The 24,738-nt window shown below is 36.4% G+C and overlaps 1 protein-coding gene across 5 annotated transcripts in view; it reads right to left on the bottom strand.

Moving 5' to 3' along the window:
- Nucleotides 1-10,072: 10,072 nt before the first annotated feature.
- ELAPOR2 (endosome-lysosome associated apoptosis and autophagy regulator family member 2) overlaps nt 10,073-24,738 on the bottom strand; it is a 179,920-nt gene continuing 165,254 nt past the window's right edge. For all 5 annotated transcript variants that reach the window (XM_007982316.3, XM_007982319.3, XM_007982318.3 and 2 more), the window contains one exon: nt 10,073-13,701. In XM_007982316.3, coding sequence (XP_007980507.3) covers nt 13,642-13,701 — 60 coding nt within the window. In that variant the 3' untranslated portion in view covers nt 10,073-13,641. The remainder of the gene's footprint in view (nt 13,702-24,738) is intronic.

Below are 24,738 nucleotides of genomic sequence, written 5' to 3'. Positions count from 1 at the left end.
AAGCTACCAATGACTTTCTTCACAGAATTGGAAAAAACTGCTTTAAAGTTCATAAGGAACCAAAAAAGAACCCACATTGCCAAGACAATCCTAAGTCAAAAGAACAAAGCTGGAGGCATCACACTACCTGACTTCAAACTATCCTACAAGGCTACAGTAACCAAAACAGCATGGTACTGGTACCAAAACAGAGATATAGACCAATGAAACAGAACAGAGCCCTCAGAAATAATACCACACATCTACAGCCGTCTGATCTTTGACAAACCTGACAAAAACAAGAAACGGGGAAAGGATTCCCTATTTAATAAATGGTGCTGGGAAAGTTGGCTAGCCATAAGTAGAAAGCTAAAACTGGATCCTTTCCTTACTCCTTATACGAAAATTAATTCAAGATGGATTAGAGACTTAAATGTTAGACCTAATACCATAAAAACCCTAGAAGAAAACCTAGGTAATACCATTCAGGACATAGGCATGGGCAAGGACTTCATGACTAAAACACCAAAAGCAACGGCAACAAGTGCCAAAATTGACAAATGGGATCTAATTAAACTAAAGCGCTTCTGCATAGCAAAAGAAACTACCATCAGAGTGAACAGGAAACCTACAGAATGGGAGAAAATTTTTGCAATCTACTCATCTGACAAAGGGCTAATATCCAGAACCTACAAAGAACTTAAACAAATTTACAAGAAAAAAACAAACAACCCCATCAAAAAGTGGGCAAAGGATATGAACAGACACTTCTCAAAAGAGGACATGCAAGTAGCCAAGAGACACATGAAAAAATGCTCGTCATCACTGGCCATCAGAGAAATGCAAATCAAAACCACAATGAGATACCATCTCACGCCAGTTAGAATGGCAATCATTAAAAAGTCAGGAAACAACAGGTGCTGGAGAGGATGTGGAGAAATAGGAACACTTTACACTGTTGGTGGGACTGTAAACTAGTTCAACCATTGTGGAAAACAGTATGGTGATTCCTCAAGGATCTAGAACTAGAAATACCATATGACCCAGCCATCCCATTACTGGGTATATACCCAAAGGATTATAAATCCTGCTGCTATAAAGACACATGAACACATATGTTTATGGCGGCACTATTCACAATAGCAAAGACTTGGAATCAACCCAAATGTCCATCAGTGACAGACTGGATTAAGAAAATGTGGCACATATACACCATGGAATACTATGCAGTCATAAAAAAGGATGAGTTTGTGTCCTTTGTAGGGACATGGATGCAGCTGGAAACCATGATTCTCAGCAAACTATCGCAAGAACAGAAAACCAAACACCGCATGTTCTCACTCATAGGTGGGAATTGAACAATGAGATCACTTGGACTCGGGAAGGGGCACATCACACACCGGGGCCTATTATGGGGAGGGGGGCGGGGGGAGGGATGGCACTGGGAGTCATACTTGAAGTAAATGACGAGTTGATGGGTGCTGATGAGTTGATGGGTGCAGCACCCCAACATGGCACAAGTATACATATGTAACAAACCTGCACGTTGTGCACATGTACCCTAGAACTTAAAGTATAATAAAAAAATTATCAAACAGAAATCATAATTGCTGAGGAATACTACAGTTGAATTGAAAAAATTGAATAGAGGGATTCCATAGCAAAATAGATCAAGCAGAAGAAAGGATCAGCGAGAACTTGCACAATCTGAGGAGCAAAAAGAAAAAAAAAATTAAAAAGAGTGAGGATAGGTTAAGAGACTATGGGGACACCATCAAGTGTAAGAACTTGCAGATTATTGGTGTACCCAAAGGAGAAGAGACAGAGAAAGGGAAAGAAAACATATTCAAAGAAATAATGGGAGAAAACTTCCCAAGCCTAGGAAAATAAATAGTAATATAGATCCAGTAAGTCCAAAGGATACCAAGTAAACTAATCCAAAGAAACCCACACTGAGACACATCATAATCAGAAGTTGAACACAATATATTTTAAAATAACTTTAAACGTATAATTGGATTATTTGTGACTAAAAGGGTAAATGCTTGAGGGGGTGGATACCCCATTGTCCATGATGTGCTTATTTTACATTTCATGCCTATATCAAAACATCTCATATACCCCATAAATATATATATCTACTATGTACTCACAAAAATTAAAAATAAAATAAAAGTTAAAGACAAAAACAGAGTGCTGAAAGCAGCAAAGGGAAAGTGATTTGTTACATACAAGGGAACCTCCTCCAGATTATCAGGGGATTTTTTTAGCACAAATCTTGCAGACCAGAATGGAGTAGAATGATATTCAAAATGCTGGAAAAAAATTTCAAAAATACACTACTCAGCAATCTTATCTTTCAAAAATGACAGAGTGATGAAGACTTTCTAAGACAAATAAAAGTTAAGAGTTTCTCACAATTAGAACTACCTTACAAGAAATGCTAATAGGAGTTATCCCAGGTGAAGGAAGAGGATGTTAATTAGTAACATGAAAAAAATATGAAAGTATAAAACTCATTGGTAAAGATAAGTCCATTGTAAAATTCAAAACCCTCTAATACGGTAATAATGGTGGGTAAACTATTATATCTTTAGTACAAAAATTAAAAGGCAAAACTATTAAAAATAATGCCACAATAATTTGTTAAAGATAAAAACTATTTTTAAAAATACAATTTATTATATCAAAAGCATGAAAGTTGGCAGAAGGGGAAGTAAAAGTGTATACAATCAAATTTATATTTTATCAGCTTAAAATACACCATTATAAGATGTTTTATAAAATCCTCAGGGTAACCACAAAGCAAAAGTCTCTAATACATACACAAAGCCAAAAGAAAGGATGCAAAGCATACCATTATAAAAGTCCTCAAATCACAAAGGAATAAAGTAATAGATGATGAAAGGAACAAAGAACCTACAAAACAATGAACAAAATGGTAGTAGTAAGTTGTTATCTATCAGTAATTACTTTGAATGGAAATGGATTAAATTCTCCAATAAAAAGGCATAGAGTGGCTGAATGGATTTAAAAAAATAAGACCCAAGTACATGCTGCCCACAAGAAACTCACTTCACCTTAAAAGAATATTCATAAATTGAAAATGAAGGAATGGAAAAAGATATTCCAAATAAATAGAAACAAAAAGAGAGCAGTGGTAGCTATACTTATTTCAGACAAAATGAACTTTAGGCTAAAAATTGGAAAAAGAGACAAAGAAAGTCATTATATAGTGATGAAGGTGTAAATTCATCAAGAGGATATAACAATTATATATGCACCCAACATCAGAGCACCTAAAAAATACATATATATGTATAAAAATATATATGTATATGTATATTTTTATACAATATATGTATAAGAAATACGTGTGTGTGTGTGTGTATATATATATATAAAAAGCAAACATTAAGAGATCTAAAGGGAAATACAGATTGCAACAGAGTAATAGTAGGAGATGTCAATACCACACTTTCAACATCAAACAGGTAATCCAAAAAGAAAATCAATAAGGAAACACTGGATTTGAACTACACTTTAGACCAAATGGATTGAAAAGACATATACAAAACACTTCATCCAACAGCAACAGAATATACATTTTTACCAAGTGTACATGGAATACTGATCTTATGGGTCATATTCTAGGCTAGATCATATATATTAGGCCAAAAAATGTGTCTTGACAAAAGATACTTCAAGTATCTTTTCTGACTAAAATAGTATGAAACTAACAATCAGTAACAGGAAGAATAACAGAAATGTAACAAATACGTGGATATTAAACAATATGCTCCTGAACAACTATTGGGTCAAAGAAGCATTTAAAAGGGAAATTAAAAAATACCTTGAGGCCCAATGCAGTGGCTCATGCCTATAATCCTAGCACTTTGGGAGGCCAAGGCAGGCGGATAGCTTGAGCTCAGGAGTTCGAGACCTGCCTGGGCAACGTGGTGAAACCCCATGTCTACAAAAAATACAAAAACAGCTGGGTGTGGTGTTGTGCATCTGTGGTCCCAGCTACTTGGGAGGCTTAGGTGGGAGGATTGCTTGAGCCCAGGGAGTGGGGTTGTAGTGAGCTGAGACTGCACCATTGAACTCCAGCCTGGATGACAGAGTGAGACTCCATCTCAAAAATAATGATAATAAAGAAATAAAAATATATCTTGAGACAGACAAAAATGGAAACACAATATACTAAAACTTAAGGGATGCAGCAAAAGCAGTTCTAAGAAGGAAGTTTGTAACAATGAACACCTACATCAAAAAAGAAAAAAGATCTCAAATAAATAACCATGTTACACTTCAAGGAACTTAAAAACAAAACAAAACAAAACAAAAACCCTAAGCTCAAAGTTAGCAGAAGGAAGAAAATAACAAACATTGAGAATAAATAAATGAAATAGAGACTAGAAAAACAGTAGAAAAAAATTTAGGAAAGCTAAACAAAATTGACAAACCCTTACTTAGGCTAAGAAAAAATAGATAAGACTCAAATAAATAAAATCAGAAATAAAAGAGGAAATCTTAAAACTGATAACACAGAATACAATGGATCTTAAGAGGCAACTATGAACAATTAGACATGAACAAATTGAACAATCTAGAAGAAATGAATAAATTCCTAGAAACATATAACCTCCCAAGACTATATCACAAAGAAATTTGAAATCCAAACAGACCAATAATGAGTAAAGAGATTGAACCAGTAATTTAAAATCTATCATCAAAGAAAAGTCCAGAACCAGATGGTTTCACAACTGAATTCTACCAAACATTTAAGGAATTAAGTTTCAGTAATTTCTCAAACTCTTGCAAGAAAACAGAACAGGAGGGAATATTTTCAAACCCTGTACTATAAAGCCAGCATTATCCTGATACTAAAGCTGGAGAAGGACATTACAAAAAAAGAAAACTACAGGCCAATATCACTGATGAACATAGATGCAAAAATACTCAACAAAATACTAGCAAATCATATTTGACAATATATTAAAAAGATATTTTACTATGATCAAGTAGAATTTATCCCTGGAATGCAAGAATGATTTAAAGTAGGCAAATCTAGGATTTTTATGGTATTAGGTGTAACATTTAAGTCTCTAATCCATCTTGAATTAATTTTCATATAAGGAGTAAGGAAAGGATCCAGTTTCAGCTTTCTACTTATGGCTAGCCAGTTTTCCCAGCACCATTTATTAAATAGGGAATCCTTTCCCCATTTCTTGTTTCTCTCAGGTTTGTCAAAGATCAGATGACTGTAGATGTGTGGTATTATTTCTGAGGACTCTGTTCTGTTTCATTGGTCTATATCTCTGTTTTGGTACCAGTACCATGCTGTTTTGGTTACTGTAGCCTTGTAGTATAGTTTGAAGTCAGGTAGCGTGATGCCTCCAGCTTTGTTCTTTTGACTTAGGATTGTCTTGGAGATGCGGGCTCTTTTTTGGTTCCATATGAACTTTAAAGCAGTTTTTTCCAATTCTGTGAAGAAGCTCATTGGTAGCTTGATGGGGATGGCATTGAATCTATAAATTACTTGGGCAGTATGGCCATTTTCACGATATTGATTCTTCCTATCCATGAGCATGGTATGTTCTTCCATTTGTTTGTGTCCTCTTTGATTTCACTGAGCAGTGGTTTGTAGTTCTCCTTGAAGAGGTCCTTTACAACCATTATGGAAAACAGTATGGCGATTCCTCAAGGATCTAGAACTAGATGTACCATATGACCCAGCCATCCCATTACTGGGTATATACCCAAAGGATTATAAATTATGCTGCTATAAGGACACATGCACACGTATGTTTATTGCAGCACTATTCACAATAGCAAAGACTTGGAATCAACCCAAATGTCCATCAGTGACAGATTGGATTAAGAAAATGTGGCACATATACACCATGGAATACTATGCAGCCATAAAAAAGGATGAGTTTGTGTCCTTTGTAGGGACATGGATACAGCTGGAAACCATCATTCTCAGCAAACTATCACAGGAACAGAAAACCAAACACCGCATGTTCTCACTCGTAGGTGGGAACTGAACAATGAGATCACTTGGACTCGGGAAGGGGAACATCACACACCGGGGCCTATCATGGGGAGGGGGGAGGGGGGAGGGATTGCATTGGGAGTTATACCTGATGTAAATGACGAGTTGATGGGTGCAGCACACCAACATGGCACAAGTATACATATGTAGCAAACCTGCACGTTGTGCACATGTACCCTACAACTTGAAGTTTAATAATAATAAATAAATTTTAAAAAAATAAATAAATAAATAAAGTAGGCAAATCAATAAATGTGATTCACTATATTAACAGAATAAAGGACAAAAACCATATGATCATCTCAACATATGTTGGAAAAAAATTAGAGAATTAAAAAATATTCCTCAACACAATAAAAGCCATATATGACAAACTCACAGCTAACATCATACTCAACAGTGAAAAAGTAAAAGGCTTTTTCTTTGTGATAAGGAAAAAGACAAAGATGGCCACTCTCAACACTTCTGTTCTACATAGTACTGGAAAATGCTAGTTAGAGCAATTATGAAAAAGAAAGAAAAGGCATCTCAACAGGAAAGGATGAAGTGAAAGTATCTCTATTTGCAGATGAAATGATCTTACATATAGAAAATCCTAAAAACGCCACCAAAAAAACTGTTAGAACTGATAATGAATGCAGTGAAGTTGCAGGATACAAAATCAACTTATAAAAATCAGTGGTGTTTCTATATGCTAATAATGAACTATCTAAAAAAAGAAATTAAATAATTCCATTACAATAGCATGAAAAATGTGAAATACTTAGGAGTAAATTTAGACAAGGAAGTAAAGGATGTTCATAGTGAAAACTATAGAACATTGAAGAAAAAAATTGAAGATGGCACAAATAAATGGAAAGATATTCTGTGTTCATGGATTGTAAAAGTATTTTCAAAATGTTCATATTACCCAACGCGATTTACAGATTTGATGCAATCCTCACTAAAATTCCCATGTCATTCTTCACAGAAATAGAAAAAAAAAAAAATTCTAAAATTTGTATGAAACCACAAAAGACTATCCAAAGAAATCTTGACCAAAAAGAACAAAGTTGGGGTAATCACTCTACATGATTTCAAAATATAGCACAAAACTGTAGTAATGAAAATGGCAGGGTACTGGCATAAAAACAGGCACATCAGCAAACGGATTAGTATAGAGAGACTATTAACAGAAATAAAATCACACACCTCCAGTCTTTTACTTTTCAACAAAAGTGCCAAGAACACACCATGAGGAAAGGACAGTCTCTTCAACAAATGGTGTAGGGAAACCTGGATATCCCCACGCAGAAAAATGAAACTAGGCTTTTATCTCACCTCTTATACAAGAATCAACTCAAAATAGATTTTTTTAAAAAAACATAAATTTAAGACATGAAATTGTAAAACTACTAGAAGAAAGCATGGAGGGAAAGTTCCTTGACACTGGTTTGAGCAGTGATTTCTTGGATATGATCCCAAAAATACAGGCAATGAAAGTAAAAATAGATAAATTGTATTGCATCAAATTAAAAGCTTCTGCACAGCAAAGGTACAATTAATACAGTGAAGAGAAAAATCACAGATTAGAAGCAAATATTTGCAAAGTATTCATTGAATAGGGGTTAACATCCAAAATATGCAAGCAATTCAAACTACTCAAGAAGAAAATAACCCTATTAAAGAATGGACAAAGGACTTGAATAGACATTTCTCAAAAGAAGACATACAAATGGCCAATATACTCAATATCTCAAATTATAAGAGAAATGTAAATTAAAATCACAATGAAATATCACCTCACACCTGTTGGCCTGGCTATTAGCAAAAAGATGAAAAAGAAGTGTTGGTGAGGATGTGGAGAAAAGGAGAACTTTGGTAGTATTGTAAGTTAGTATAGCCATTTTAGAAAACAGTATGGAAGTTCCTCAAAAAATGAAAATTAGAATTACCATATAATCCAGCAGTCCCACACAGGGTATATGCCTAAAGGAAATGAAATCAGTACGTCAAAGAGATATTTGCACTTCCATGTTTATTGCAGCAGTATTCACAATAGCCACAATATGTAAACAACCTAAGTGCCCATCGATGGATAAATGGATTTTTTAAATGTGAAACATATGCACACACACACACACACACACACAAATGAAATACTATTCAGCCTGTTTTAAAAAACAGAAAATTCTATCATCTGTGACAACATGGATACACCTACAACATGTTAAATGAAATAAGGCAAGCAAAAAGAGACAAATACCATAGATTTCACTTATATGTGAAATCTAAAAAAGTCAAACTTATAGAAGCAGGGAGTAGAATGGTGGTCCCCACAGACTAGAAGAGGGTGAACCAGAAAGGAGAGAAGTTGGTCAACAAGTAGAAAGTTTTAGTGAGATAGGAGAAGTTCTGATGTTCTATTGCACAGCACGGTCACTATAGTATAGTTAATAATAATGTATCATATATTTCAAAATGGGTAAAGAGATTTTAATGATTCTCACCACCAAAAATGATAAATATTTGAGGTGATGGGTAAACTAATTAGCCTGCTTTCATCATTCCACAATGTATACATGTATCAAAACATCACATTGTACCCCTTAACTATATGCAATTGCTTTGTACGTTAACAAGAAACTTAAAAAAAATCAAAACCTTACTACATGCTTGATTTTCTATGGCATTTTTGAGTGTTTACAGCTTCTGAGGTGTTCCATTTTCCTCTCCAGTTTAAATATTAGATTTTCCAGCCTGCTCATGTTTATCACGGTAAAATAAAACGGTCCTTATTTTTAAACTGTGAGGCCAGCTGGCTTGTAGACCACACAAAGGAGAGATTGAGAGAGTGGTTGAGAAAGGAGGTAATTTATCCAGTGTACCTTCACAGTCTTTAGTTCTGCGCTTTCTCTCAGCAATCCCCGCTTTATTCACCCACCCACCATGATAGCTTTGGGCCCCAGAGCTCTTTAGTCAAGCGCTGTGAGCATGGAGAAGCCAAGAAAAGTGAGGTGCCAGGAAGATAGAACACCAGCATGGATTATAACCACAGTTCTACAAAGGCAAAGCCTATGAACAAGGCAATTATCACTCCTGCTCTGTGATAGGTTTACATGTGCGTAATTCCCACTAGTTTAATGCTTTTATTTGAAAAGCAATCAAAGGTAGTCTGAAATCAGTCATCTAAGATAAAGAAAACACTGCCCCTCTAAGCCAAATTTACCAATATCCACATGCATCATTAATAAGATGAAGAAAATTTCAGCAAATTAAAAGCCTTACTGGGACCATTTGTTCAAGGAAATTGATCTGTTTCTTGAAGCACCAGTCACTAAAGGAATCCTAAGTGTCTTTTGCAGCTTAATCAGTCCTAAAATAGGATTGTTGGCAAATGTATAAGGATTGAAGTGTGCCCTGATTAAATAAATGCAAACAGACGAAGAAACTCTTCAGTGCTGGGGCTGGAAAACCTATGCTGATGCTACTTTTATGCATCAACATTCCCTACTTCCATATGGTTACTTTAAATGAAACTGTATTTAAGACTGAGTATCTCCAAATTCAGTTACCTTAGCAGTGAATATTATCTAAACCCCAATGAGAAAAGGCTTTTAAATCAATCTTGCTAATTTACTTTTAACCAATTCACTGCTTTAATTTTATCCTTTGCCAATCAATATCCATAATGGAGTCCCAGAACTACAAGGACAACTCAGGAGAGTATCTGGCTTTGTATTGGGTAAGTGATTAAATCATCAAGTGCACGTGATGAGTTATTTTCTTTTTGAACAACTCTGAAGACTTGACAAACTTTTTAGGTGGTAAGCTTCTAAAAGGAAAAGAACCTGTGTGCAAACAGATTCTTCTGAATAGTGTGTGGTAGATTACAGTCATCTAAACCAGGGGTCAGCAAACTGTAACCGTTAGGCCAAATCCTAGCTGATCACCTGTTTTTGTAAGACCCAAGAGCTAAGAATGCTTTTACATTTTTAAATACTTAGAAACACATCAAAAGATTTCATGACACATGAAATTTAAATGAAACTCAAATTTCAGTGTCCATAAATAAAGTTTTATTGGAATGCAGCCACGCCCATCCATTTACATTTTCTATGTGGTTGCTTTCATATTACAATGACAGAGTTGAGTAAATGCAATAGAGCTCACATGCCCTGCAAAGCCAAAAATATGTACTATCTGACCCTTTACAAGAAAAATGTTTGCTGGGCTCTGATCTAGACAAGTGTAATCATAATAGCGATTAATATCAATTATAATAGTAAATATAATTCTCTTTTCAATTATTCATTCCCATCTTAAAGTTTTACTGCCTTCATTTGTGATTCTAAAAGGAACTCATGTAAAAATGTTAAATCAAAATAAGTAAAATCCAGCAAGAGAATAATCTGTAGCCAGTTACTATGAAGGTGAATTCCATTTTAGCTTTGAAGGAATGAGTCAGGTGTTGAGATTTCTAAAAGTTTACTCCCCTAAGGACATTTTCTTTGTGGCAAACTTAGTTTAGGAGTTGGGCCTGTCAACTGCAATCATATTCATGATTACTATAAACAGATATGAGGGAGGTTTAGTTTCTCTGAAGATCAACTGTACATACTCTTAGTGTACAAAGATAAATGTGAGCAGTACACTAACTTTAAACATGGCTAATGAAGTCATCTGCCCACAGCAACCCCCAGAGAAATTTATTTCCATGAGGAAGAGAGAAATTATGTACACATTAGCCTCCCAATAGAAATGACCATGTGCCACAGGAAGTAGTTCTATTGACAGACATCAACTGAGAGTTGGCCAGATGGGTCTTGAAGAAGCAGTCAATCATGACCCACTTGGGGACCTGGAGACCCCAGATGCTAACGACTGGACCCAAGCATTCTTCCACTTAATCCAATTTAAACAACTTTTTTTCTTTGGGAAGAAAATAAGGACAGACATCTACACAAAAATACTAAGAAATATTTTTAATCCTAGAAAGGATGTGATTACTAGTAACTAAAGAGGGGAAAAGTCAACAATAATGAAATTCAGGTTTTTTAATTCAGTGAACATATATCGAAATGCTCAATGTTGTTAAATGACATAATATAATTTATCATAGAAGACATGTTCTCATCCATTGGAAAATTGATTTAAATACGTTTTGACGAGTGCTAAGAGATGTTATAGGCAACAGTTGACTTAATGAAGTAGTTAAGGCTTCAAAATTGTGCCTTTTAGAAAAATAACAAATAACTTCTTCTACCACTTAGGGGGGAAAAGGAACAAGTGTTAATTAAAAGTCACAGAAACATGATTAATTTGTTTATTCCTTTCAACATTTCACTGAGCTTTGCAGAGGCCAGGCATAAAACTAAAGGGAACTTTATAGCCAGGATTGGTCTAAATATTTTCCCCATAATATGTTTTCCATCATACTTCTTCAGTGCTTGAAATAAAATGACAAACCACTGGAATCCAAAGGAAAAAGTCAGCTCCTTCCCAAAGATGGGACTGTGCTGACGAAATACATTTAATATCTAAAATTAGAAATAAAATAAATAAATTCTTCAATATCAACTACATTTTCAGAGAGTTCATTAAAATTTAAGGCATTTTTGACATGTCAGAGATTTTAGTCCAGTGACAGGAGAAGAAAGAAGCTACCTGGGAGCAAATCCCAATTATCTCTATGGCTTGGAACATACATATTGAACACAATGGAAGATGAGGAGGAAGGTGACAGGTGACTGTAGAAGTTTTCTCACTCTGTCCAGTCTATACAGCTTTGCCAAAGTTCCTCTGAAAGGGTTCATTTCAAATGTATTTTCATTCTTCTGTTTAAATTTTGATCAAAATGGGGAAATGCTCATCAGCACTCTGTTGGCGGGATAAAAATGAGGAATGCCAACATAATGTCTTCTTTATAAGAAAATTCAAGAAATTAAATGCAAAAAAAAGGTTTATGCAAACTGACACCCTCCCTGAATCCTACAGCAAACAATGACAACCTCACCTATACTCATATTTGCAACAGCAGAGATATACACAAAACATTCATTCAATAATAACAGAATGGTCTAGTGTATTACCAGTCAAATAAACACAATTATTCATTTTTCTCCCATTTTACACAAAAATAAAGACACCACCTTTAGACACAAAGTTTCAAGTCATACTTCGTTGAAATGTTTGGGGCAAATCATATCCCTACATATGTGCCCTGCCTTTCTCAGCCAATCACAACCTTTTAAAAAAATCTTCATTAAGGTCTGTAAAGATTACTGTTTATTGGAAACAAATAAGAGCACCTTAGATCAGCAATGACCAGGAAACCCCCCTCTTTCTCAGTTTTAAATCAACTAAGGTTTACACAAAATTGGTCAAATCCAACTTCATTCATACTTCCTTCAACAAATAATATCCAAGTTGTGCTAATACCAGCAGCCTACCATAGAAAATATCACAATGATCTGGATCACTTTTGAATAAGAACAATAATTATTTCATAACTGCTTATGGAACAACCACATTCTTATTATGAATACAATTATATGTGATTTTTCAAAACTGAATTCCTGCCTTATTGGATTTTTTTTTTTAAGTTTCTAAGAAAGTCATCATCCTCAAAGTCTTGCAGCATAAAAATAACCATATAACCTCTGGTGCTTGACACAGAGCAAAAGTCCCCCTGACATTTTCTGGAGACCATGAAATCATCCCAGTATTTCATACAGTCATCTGTACTTACAGACAAACCATCTCACTTGCTTCTTCATGATTTTGCCAGTGATTTGATTGACAAGCTTTCCTATTTACTTTAATTATACTTTGAGCACTACATAAACTGTTTTAAGTTATTTGACTTCTACAATACTAGCAGCTAGTTTGCACTGACAGAGAATTAGGGTTTCTCATTACCTTTCTTACTTTTTTGTTTTTTAGTTTCCTTCAAACTTTCAGTCAAGCCCTTCTTACCAGTTCCAACAAGGATGGAATTTCAAAGGCAATTATAAATGTAGATAACCCCAGCATATGCTAACTCTTCCTGAAATTTAAATCAAGAGAAGATACCCTATGGAAAAATGAAAAATTTATTGTCTTCATTGCTCACGATTTTTTAGTAGAAAAGCTGTTTTAAGGTCAGGAAAATAAATAATGGGAAAAATACACCTTGAAAAAATTTTAATTTTCCCCAAAATATAAACAAAGAAAAAACATAAATTGGATCATAATGCATATGCTCACATGTGCCCTCCAAATCACACTTGTTATGTAGACATTATAAAGAATAAAAGTTACCCATTAATTATATGGCATGCATCAGCAGTGCACTGGTGGGCTTAAACTTGGTTTTCAGTTACGTGTATATACAGATAAATCTCTTCCTGAGTTGAGCTTCATCTTCAGTTGAGACCCAAATCATTTGCTTTCTTTTATTTGGCAAGGTACTTGACCATGTGATAAGGCAATCAAATGTTTCAATCTCCTTCCCTTTCGGCGGCATGGCCCTCCTCTGTGAGATCACCAATGTGACAGGTATGAGGACAGACCCTAAAATATGGTCCTGTAAAACTAGAGCAGGTTTCTTTGTTCATTAGTCTCAAGGCTACAGCACTGTCTCTTCATATATTTGGGGATCTTGAGGTTTTCAGTTGAACAGATTCAAAATGGTCTTCTTTTTCCTAAGAAAAAATATTAAAGACAAAATCAACTCACTGAAATTTTCGTAAGATTTTAGGATCTTACATGTCCTGAAGGAAAGTTCCAGACATCATTTTAATCTATCTAGCTGCCACTTGTGATTAGGATTTTACAGTTAAAATTGGGTGGCAGATATAAAACAAGTAGCATGCCTACCCTGAAGGGCACTTTTGATGTCCAAGAGATAAGACACACAAATTCAAAATAGAAGCAAACCGTTGATTGCAATAGATACAAAAAGATGTAGCTGTGATCCCTGCAAAGAAACCACTGAGACCCTTCCTGAGGGCATACCTGACCTGAGTGCTGAAATCAGTGACCTAGCCATGCTAATTGTGGGCAAAACAGAACTGACAAACTAAATGTTTTCAAGATAATATAGGCTGAATAATAAGAAAAAGGACAGCAGAAATAAATAAGGAGAATGCCAGTAAGACATTAGATCAGTTGAGTTCACTAATGTTTTAGGAAAATTTTTTAGGTAGATGCCTATTAAAGATATTAAACAAGTCATCTTTGATAATAGGTCAAAAATTTCACTCAAATGTATCATTGCTGGCATTACATAAAACATTCAAAATATAGACTATTAAAATAAATTCATTTTCTTTAATGAGGAAAGGAGAAAGAAAAGGTGGGATTTCTTCCAACCTTTTATTGTATTTTTGAGACTGGGTCTCTCTCTCTCTGTCGCCTAAGCTGGAGTACAGTGGTGCAATCTCAGCTCACTGCCACCTTTGCCACCCAGGCTCAAGCAAGCATGGCTTTTCTTTCTTTCTTCCTTTCTTTTTTTTTTTTTTTTTTTTTTTTGAGTCGGAGTTTCATTCTTGTTGCCCAGGCTGGAGTACAATGGCATGATCTTGGCTCACTGCAACCTCTGCCTACCAGATTCAACCAATTATCCTGCCTCAGCCTCCAGAGTAGCTGGGATTATAGATGCCCGCCACCATGCCCGGCTAATTTTTTGTATTATTAGTAGAGACGGGGTTTCACTATGTTGGCCAGGCTGGTCTCGAACTCCTGTCCTCGTGATCTACCCACCTTGGCCTCCCAAAATGCTGGGATTACAGGCATGAGCCACTGTGCCTGACCACCTGACAAATTTTTATATTTCTCTGTAGAGACGACGTTTTGCCATGTTGCCCAGGCTTCTTCCAACCTATTAATTGTTAGAGAAAGCTTTCTGAAGGCTGCTGGAATGGGATAGGGAGACTATGCTAATACAGAGAGTAAAAATGAAGAGAACTATGATTATTTTTTAAATAAATGAAATAAGAGGCCAATCAGTCTCATAAGCAAATAGATGTATGTCTAAAGTAGAATAGTGACATGAGAAGATAATAGGAAGTCGACAAGCTGTCAGGAAGGATAAGTTTGGTTTTGTGTTTGCTTTCATTTGGGTGGATAAATCTAAGAGCTTTAGGGCTACAGGGACAGGGTTATAGAAAAACGTCATAGCATACACACCAACATATCACTTTTTCCCTGCCTCTGCTGAGCTGACAAGCCTCTAGAACAGCAGACTGTGGATCTCCTTGGTTCTCCTGCTGACTGGCTCTGCAAGAACTGGCCTGAGGTCTCACGTTTAACAGCCTTAACAATCTTTTAGAATAATGATTAGCAGTTGAAATATTTATTAAGCACTGTCTCTGTTGCAGGACCACGACTAGACTTTAGGGATACAAAGATGAGTACAGCAAAATGTCTTCCCTCAAGGAGTTCATAGGATATTAAAGGAAAGAGCTCTAGGGTATCAGCCATAAACTCGAAAGAAAACATGAGATTTCTGCAGCGTTAGCTTGAGAAATTTTGATTCAACATCATGTTGTGGGGAGGGAAGGGAGAGACCTGTTGGTTATCTTCGAGGTAATATTTAATGTAAAACACTGAAAACCCTTTATAAAATCATTTTGAGATAATAGGGCTTTAATAGCCATGTCCTCTGCATTCGCATGGAATTGTGCTCCTATTGCTGAAATGGTGGGATATATATGCATATGCATGTGTATATAATTAGGTAGGTAGTGCCACTAACTGACTGGGACTTCCTAATGGCAGGAACTCTATATCTCATTCATTTTTTAATTTCCAAGTTATGACCCAAGTCTTACCACTTGGTAGGTTGTCAATCAATGATTATAAAAATCTATTGAAATACCACATTGGAGAAGGAAAAACACTGGATTGGAACTTGGGAGACATGGCTTCTAATTCCTATCTAATCCCCCCGGACAAGTAAGTGAACCTCTCTAGGTCTCAGTTTACTCATGTATTAGACGAAGGTTCCAAACAGGATTATCTTTTTCAGCTCTAAACCCAAGAATCTATTCCAAAGCCAACTTCCCCCAGAAGGTTTTCCTCACCTTGTCACTATCTACCCTACTGCACTCCCTTCTCCCCTATGCTGCAAGAGATCTTACTTTTGTTCTTGACATACTGGATGATCGTGTGAGAGGTAGGGGTGTGTGTGCGTGTGTGTGTGTGTGTGTGTGTTTGTGTGAGATATGTGTCCTCCCCTAACATTCTAGATGGTGTCTGAGTTGAGAAAGTGTGTCTAATTTGACATAACTGCCAAACTTGGCAAAGTGTCTTACAATGTCCCATAAATGGTAGTGAAATAAATAAAAGAAACACATAAAAATTGATTTAGTTTTAATTGCTGAGAAAAGTCAAGAAAAATAAATCTATAGATAAACCCAAGAACTGCAGTGCAGTGCTAGGAAAATATCAAATAAGGTATGGCCTTTAGAACATGAATGAGCATATCTAAGATAAAGCAAACCCTACATGACATAATAGTTAATGAACATAAACATTTTTTGCTCTCTGAAATCATGCATAACAAACTTCTTAAAAATAGACACACAATAAGACATGTGCAATGATATTTATAGCAGCTTAATTCATTGTGAAACACTGGAAATAGCACAGGTATCAATCAACAGACTGGATAAACAAATTTTGGTATATCTACACAATAGAATACTACTCTGGAATAAAAAGGAATCTACTTCTGTTAAGATGAGATGAATGAATCTCAAAAACATCTTTCTGAGTAAAATAAAATGTACACAAAATACTACAGATACTGTGTGATTACACGTATATGAAGTTCTATAACAGATAACACTAACCTATGGTTTAAAAAGATCATTACAGTAGTTTCCTTTGGGAGATGAGGGATTGACTGCATGCAAAAAGACATATTACTCTCAGGGGTGAACTAGTGTTCTATAGCTTGATAGAAATTGGGGGTTATAGATGTATATTCATTTCTCAAAATTCATTAAATTGTATACTTGTAATGTGTGCATTTCACTTAAAGTATTGAATTATTATCAATGATATGTTCCCTGAACATATCACTGTTTTGGGGTGAAGTGTATTGAAGTCTGCAATTACTTTGAAACCGAACAACAGAAAAGAATATGGGTTGATGAAAGGATGGAGGGGCAGATATGTAATAATACAAATATAATAAAATTTGTGTGGTGGGCATATGACTATACCACTGTATGAGTCTTTCAACTTTCCTGTACTATTTCAAAATTTCATTTTTAAAGTAAAAAAATCATTATGCTAACTAAAATTGCTATTCAAAACAAAATTCACTACACTGAATCTTCTCAGGGAAGAAAACTTTTTTATACTCTAATTGGGGAGGTGACTGCTGGTTGAGTACTGACTGGGAAATGGGTTAAAGAATTCACAGGTCAGTTGCCTCAACAGTGCTCTGGATGCTTTAATTATCCTCCAGCCTGAAAGACTTCCTCACTCACCAGGCAATCAGCCTTAGGTGTGCCCCATGGTAAGAACTACAGTTGACCTTTGAAAACCGCAAGTTTGAACTGCACAGGCCTACTTATCGGCAGATTTTACAAAACTGAACGTAGATTGAAAATACAGTATTTGTAGGAGGTGAAAGCCACCTAAATAGAGAGCTGACTTTTCACATAGGCAGGTTCTGCAGAGCTGACTGCAGGACTTAAGTATGCTTGAATTTTGGTATACTCAGGGGCCCTAGAACCAATTCTGGATGACTGTACAACTAAAATTCATCCTGGTAGGCAAAGGAGGTTTCACCCTCTTTTAGACAAAAATTACAGAGACATGCATTTACAAGGAGTACTAAAAGGGAAAAATGGAAATCATTTATAGGAAGAAACCTGAGAGATTATGAAAATTTTGACTGACTCACTTTAAAGATGATTTGGCAGGACTCAATGACTGTTCAGTAAGCAATTCAGAATGACAAGCAGTGGGGCCATTTTTGGGCTCAACACCTCTTGCAATCTATCATGCCAATTTTAGATCTATTCATAGATGACAGTAAAAAGGTCTCAGAGATTTTGAAGTGGGTCCTGACTGCAATACAGAGAGCTTTCCCTGAGACTAATTCCCATAGGAAAACTTAGTGAAACATTGACTCATATTTGGACTCTTATTGTCACAGATTGGGTTTACAACGCGGAAGAAGTTCACTAGAGAATGAGAAACTGAGCCAAAGGACTCTGCATGAATTAGTAGGGTCAGGTCTACCTGGAAATTTCTCCTACTTTTATGTTAAAACCAGGAATTAAATTAAACATTATTAACAATAGCAAGAAATACTCTGGATTAAGATAGATTCTTTAAATATGTCTCCAATATGCAAGTCAAGTACAAATCAACAAAAGGACATAAAACCTGCAGCCTCAGAGAAAAAGCAATATGACTGTGGCCTCTAAGTTAAGGGGTCCCCAAAGCTCAAATAAATGATGTTGGTAAACAGAACCTTGCTGTTCAACATAGGCTTTTGGGTAGACCAAAAACATTGGAAGTTGGCTGGATCGTTAGCAGATGATATGCTGGTCAAAAATAAAAGTGAATGCAAACATCTTGTCTGCTGTCGAAGATTCTCTTTCTCTTCAGTCTTAATGCCTCCCTCCCAAACTACCCCAACTTCAGCTGCTTCAAGAAAAAAGATAATTGGAAAGGAGACTACAGTTTTCCTGTTACCAAGAGGGACTGGATGATACACACCCATCTGAATCTGCTAGGAAAACTTGGAGAGGGTTTCTTAAACATTTACCACTCTGTTGGTTGCAGGCACTCAAGTCACCATCATACCTACTCTCCTGTGAGAAAAGAGGAGCATACAAGTAATGGGGTTTGAGCAAGGTTTAGAGTAGAAAAGGGAAAATAATATGACCTTTGGAGGGGTTCTATGTGTCCATTCAAGATAGTGTTGTTGTTGCTTCTACATCTGAATATACAGAACTTGATGTTATAAGCTTGTACTTCCCCATCTCATACATGCTAAAGGAGATCCCCTGACCAAGAACAGTCACATGTAGAGAAGGGCCAGTAGGCAGTAGGATACCCCAGGAGTTCTCAACTCTGTCATTTGCAACAAACGGTGAGTAAGGATTTCACACAAGTTAAACCCTCTACCTTCTGATGCCCAAAACAGTCACTATATAAATTAGGTCCTATTGATGTCAAGTCAGAAGTCTCCATATCAACAGCCCTGCTTGAATTATCACACTTCTACTAGCAGAAGTAGTTCATAAACCCCCAGAACATTCAGGGACCTGCTACCTAAGTAAAGTTCATTGGAACTATGTAAAGCAGATTTACAATGCTAAATCTACCCAGCGGTTAAGGAAAAACAGCCCAGCGCTTTACTTAACTCTGCTATTGGGACAGTGTTGGGCCTCACTTGAGTATTCTACTTGTTCTTTTATATCAGCTAGCCTATAAAATAGTATCCTTTGAATTGGACCCAAACTAACAGGCTATGTTAAAAGCTGTCCAGAAAACTGGGGCACACTCTTTACCTTTATGGCCTCACAATCATAATGAAAACTTTGTGATATGATTCTCTATAAGTAATGACTTTGCCAATTGGAGACCCTGGCAAAAGGAGGCAGAGGCACCCTTTAAGGTTTTAGACTCACTACCTCTTGATATGGCTACCACCTATAGCCATTAGTTGGTCACTGAGCTAGTCAAAACTAAATGTCATTCCCATGCAGATCTTGCAACTCTACAGCTTGACAGTTCCATTTACAGTCGCTCAACAAGGTGGAAAAGGCTGAATAAGCCTCACTTGTCAAATACAAATGGCATATATTCAAGAATGTAGTTGGTCTGGCCCCCGCGGCATGTAGGTCTCACATGAAAATGTGGCAGCATACCCTTTGGGGGAAACTTTATCCCCTACTCCACTGCTCAAAACAAAACCACTGACTCAATGGGACCTTCAATTTATCGAGGTTCTACTACATGTTGGGCCTGATTCACTGGTGATTTGGTTGAGCTGAAGCCCAATGGTATCCACTGGCTGCTACAGATATTCAACCATCTATGAATAACTGAAAACCGACAAGATTGCTCAGCTCAGTGGACAGAACTCAAAGGCATTATCAAGACCTACACATTACCTCCCTTGATAAACTTCATTATATTTTTACTGACTCAAGCTATTGCCAATGGCTAGCTGTTTTGTCTGCCACCTAGAAAACTAAAGACTGGCATTTCAAGGTTACCCTTTTTGGACACCACTAAAATAGATCTTAGTTTTGGATTAAAATATGTGTCACTCATGTAGACGCCCAAGTAAGGATCCTTCCTATGAAAAGATGAAATTGAATCAAGCTCCTGATAGAGACTACACAAGACAGACTGTCACAAATGAGTACATGGATCCATCATCTCACCCAACATGGCAAAGCATCTGCCATCACAGGCTGGACACGAGACAAATGATTCTATTTTTCTGATGCAGAGGTTACCACAGATGCCAGACTTGGGACTCATGCAAAAAGTTCACCAGTTCTTCCCTAGTAAATTTATTACAACATACCTTTGACCACCTCTTTGGGCTACTGGTGGTGCCTCACCACTATTTACACCTGTTCAGGGTATGGTGTTGCTATTCTAGTCTGATCAGCTAACTCTACCCATACATTGTGAACCTTGAAATAAATCAGTATAAAGTTAGTAGCTTTAAAGACCATTTGCAGTCTGACAATAGAGCACTTTTTATCACAAAAGCTACCCATAAATTAGTTGAGAGTAGAGGTATTCAGTGGACCTTCCACATTTCCTACTGTCCAAAAGCATATGGTATTATTGAGCATTGTAAGACCTTCTCAGAAAGTGACTCAAAAAGATTTCTGACTATCTCCCTTACCGCCTCCTGATCCATACACTTTAATACGGCAGTTTGGTCATCAAATATGGCTGCCCATGGAAAGGGATCATCTTCTTTCGGCCACTTCATGGAAAATGATCGGGAAGAACATATATACACATACATACACACAGACACACATCTACACCTGCTACATAAGGTTATTTACACTTATCTGAACATCCTGGATTCTGCCTCACCAATCTAGGGCATGATGTGTTATTTACTCCAACAGTAACCCTGAGGCTTCCTGGGTACAACTTCTAGTGATAGCCCACCCAGAAGGGGGTCTAGGAGATTCAAATATAATTCTGGTTTAACCACCTGTATTGTTGTTTTGTTGGCTGTCATGATTACAGATGAAAGGGATAATGACCACTTGTTGAGTACACTGCCCCCCAAGTCCCCCTACCATGGCCCACATGGACAAAGGAGGGGGGCACACTGAGTCTCTATATGTTTTTATAAAATGCCTTTGTCCCTCTTGCACATGAATGTTCTGGATAGATACGGGTAGAAATAAGGTGAAATTATAGTTACTGAAATGAGACAAGCTGGTTTTTTAGCATTGGACAGACAATAACACAGTCTGATAATGGAGAAGACAGCTTAGATCCTGAGAAGTACGAAGAATTAAGGGACATTAATACGAATTTCAGGGTCACCCTGTCACCTTTCTATGAAGAAAAATGCTCTGATGTGGCTCTCTCAAATCATGGCAAGAGCCTTTAATTTAACTCACTGCTGGGTCTGCCATACCCACCACATGCTCTCATCACAGTTCATTTGCCATTCCCCTTAAACTAACTGAGAAATGTATCCAAAACAGCAGGAAATAGCCTCAGCCCCTGCCCCAGAGTAACACCAACATCTCATTCCCATAGCCATTATTTAGTCATTTCATTAGGTGAACAAAAGTCACTAGTTTGCAGTGTGGACAAACAGGAAAAGTTGAACTGACTTCCCTCAAGCAGTCTCCCTGAAGACAACAAGGAGACATCATTATATGATGTGAATTGGAAACCCTAAGGCTTACTAGCCAGCAGAGAAGCCACTTACAGGCACAGTCAACCTGTGCTGCCTGCACAATGAAGGTCCCACTTAATGTACCCAACAACTGTGAATAACACTTTCTTTCCAGAGGCACCATGTGTACCTCCAGGACTGTACTTCTTGTGTAGAAGTCAGACACTAACATGCTTCCTCACTAAAAACATGGTAACCTGCACCTTAGGAGTAGTCATAAGAGATATTCAACTGTTTAGGGAAATACCCCTACTGTTAGGGATGTTAGAAAAGGTGATATAAAATTTGCCTCTGACCTTAGCTTGAAGTAATCAATTACACCACCTCAGCTATCAAAGGCATTCAGGTCAACATCAACTCACTGTCCAAACACTGTTATTCACAATATAATTACCCTATACTTTCTCCTTAAGAACCAAGACAAAGTCTCTGTGCAATCACTAATATATCCTGTAGTACCTGGATTAATGTATTTGGATTGTCTTGTTGGATTGCCATGATCCTAGATCAAAAGGATAGTAACCACTTGATTGAATTTACTGCTCACCAAGTGTGTGACAAAAATTGGAGACACAGTACTCCCACCCTATTTCCAGGGGATACGTTCCAACTCCCTCCGCCTCCAGTGGATGCCTGAAACCAAGTATAGTATCAAACCCTATAATACTGGGTTTTTTATCCAATCTAATAATCAAGATTACTACTAAGTAACTAACAAGCAGGTAGTGTACACGGCAAAGAAACGCTAGACAAAGGGATGATTTACTTCCAGGGTAGGATGAAGCAGTACAGTAGGAGATTTCATCATACTACTCAGAACAGCACACAATTTAAAACTTATTGTTTACTTCTGGAATTTTCCATGTAATGTTTTCAGACCACAGTTGACTGTGGGTAACTAAAAACACAAAAATAAGGCCATGAAAAGGGAAACTGCAAATAAGGGAGGACTTCTGTATATTGAGTCTCTGTTAAGATTTTGAAAATTTCCTTGTCCCCTTTTTGTCTGAATCTTAAGGAGGAAATATCTGAGAGCCAGTGGAAAGGTCAACACAAGAAAGCTACCTAGCTTTCTAAGGTCAACCCTAATGGCTCATAGCATTTGTTCGGCTAGTTGAGTCTGGGACCCTGAGGGTAGGGTTGAGGTTAACAATACAGATTGGCCTCATCTTGGTAAGGACCTCTGCTTGGTGTCCTATTGGTAGTAGCTTTATTTAAATGCTGTATAAAGCAAATCGATCAAATTTAATCCCAGCCTCAGTCAGTCATATTAATCAGAATGGTGCATAGAGTGGGAAACTAAAGGGAAAATTCATCAGAAATCAACATGGTATAAAAATGAGGTTTGGATGTTGTTGGAGACAATTCTCCATGGTACTCTTTCATTTCTGTACATCTTAAAAGTGAGAAACTGATTACCCTTTGTTCTAGACTATCTTTTCAAGAATCTTTGTATAGAAAATTGCCTTGGAATATAAAGATATATTGTCTTATTCCTGAGCAAAGGGTAGGCTTGCTTACAGTCTTGGAAATAGTGTCTCCCTTCGGAGCAATGGACAGGTATGCTACCTGTCCAAAACAATAAAGACAAAAGCCTCCTTTGAGGCAAAGGATGGATATGTTTACTCTTCATTATGAACATTTAGGTTCCTAAGGCCTAGAGTCCCTTTCCTGTAACGCAACCAAGTGATTTCATTTCCTCTGCAATTAGCGCTGTGGGAATACAGCCTTGTGGGCTACCTGTAGCTTTGGGAGCTGGTATAAAGGTTATTACTCTGCTAGCACTATTCTGTGAGTATAAAACTGTCCTTCATCTCTGACAGGAGTCTCATGTCTTCTAAACTGTCCATGAAACTGTAGCAGACTTACTTGTTGGCTTGCAAGTAGGGTAAAGATCTCCGTTCTTAATAATCACTATATTCTTGTTATTTTATGGCAATAGTACCCTCCTTACATCTTCATATTAATAAAAGGAAAAATTAACCATTAGTAGAAGGGAAAGATGGTTTATTCATTTGACTCTTAAATAATTATCTATATTTATGTGCCTAAATTAGGAGAGTACAAGGAAATGGTTACTATATACTCTTTATAAATGTAAATTTTGTCTCTTGTCTATCCTGTTGTAAACAATTTGAAAGTCATCTTCTTTCTTCTATTTCATTCTTTTTTAATCTTAAGTAAGCTGATAATTTCTCATCTTTTAAGTCAATGGTGAAAAACGTCAAATAAAATGTCTTTTCAAACAATTTATGGTTTCATGTTATGTTTGGATATGGTAGTTGTTCCAAAATCCAAAGCCAACAATATGTTACCTCATATACCTCAATAATTTATATAACTTTTATTTTCTTTATGTAAAAAATCTTACCATAAAAAAGGAACAGTATGAATGAATGTAATATCTTTTATTAGCCCCCATTTTTAAATTATAAAATATTATCTTTGTGAATATTCCAATATCACAAAAATGTATTGCTTTCAAAGATTAAACACTCTCATTAGTTCACCATTCCCAAAAGGCAGCTACTGTTAACAGTTTGCTCTGCAAATACAAACATAAATGTATATTTAATGTAAATACTATAGTCCATTTGTTTTTCACTCTATCTTGGACCTACTGATTTATCAGTACACATAGATATCTCAGTCTTTAACAGCTGCAGACTTGCATAGTATTCTATCACTTTGACATATGAAAATATCTAACTCCTTACTGATGATGTTTGACAACCAACAAAAACAATGCTGCAGTGAATATTATTGTATTTATATCACGTGCTTCTAAGAGTATTTCTGTTGAATAAATATCCAC

Source organism: Chlorocebus sabaeus, chromosome 21 (genome assembly GCF_047675955.1).
Source record: "Chlorocebus sabaeus isolate Y175 chromosome 21, mChlSab1.0.hap1, whole genome shotgun sequence".
Classification (NCBI taxonomy): Eukaryota; Metazoa; Chordata; class Mammalia; order Primates; family Cercopithecidae; genus Chlorocebus; species Chlorocebus sabaeus.
The sequence above is the reverse complement of the archived record's forward strand: the minus strand, read 5'-3'. Positions and strand labels throughout refer to the sequence as shown.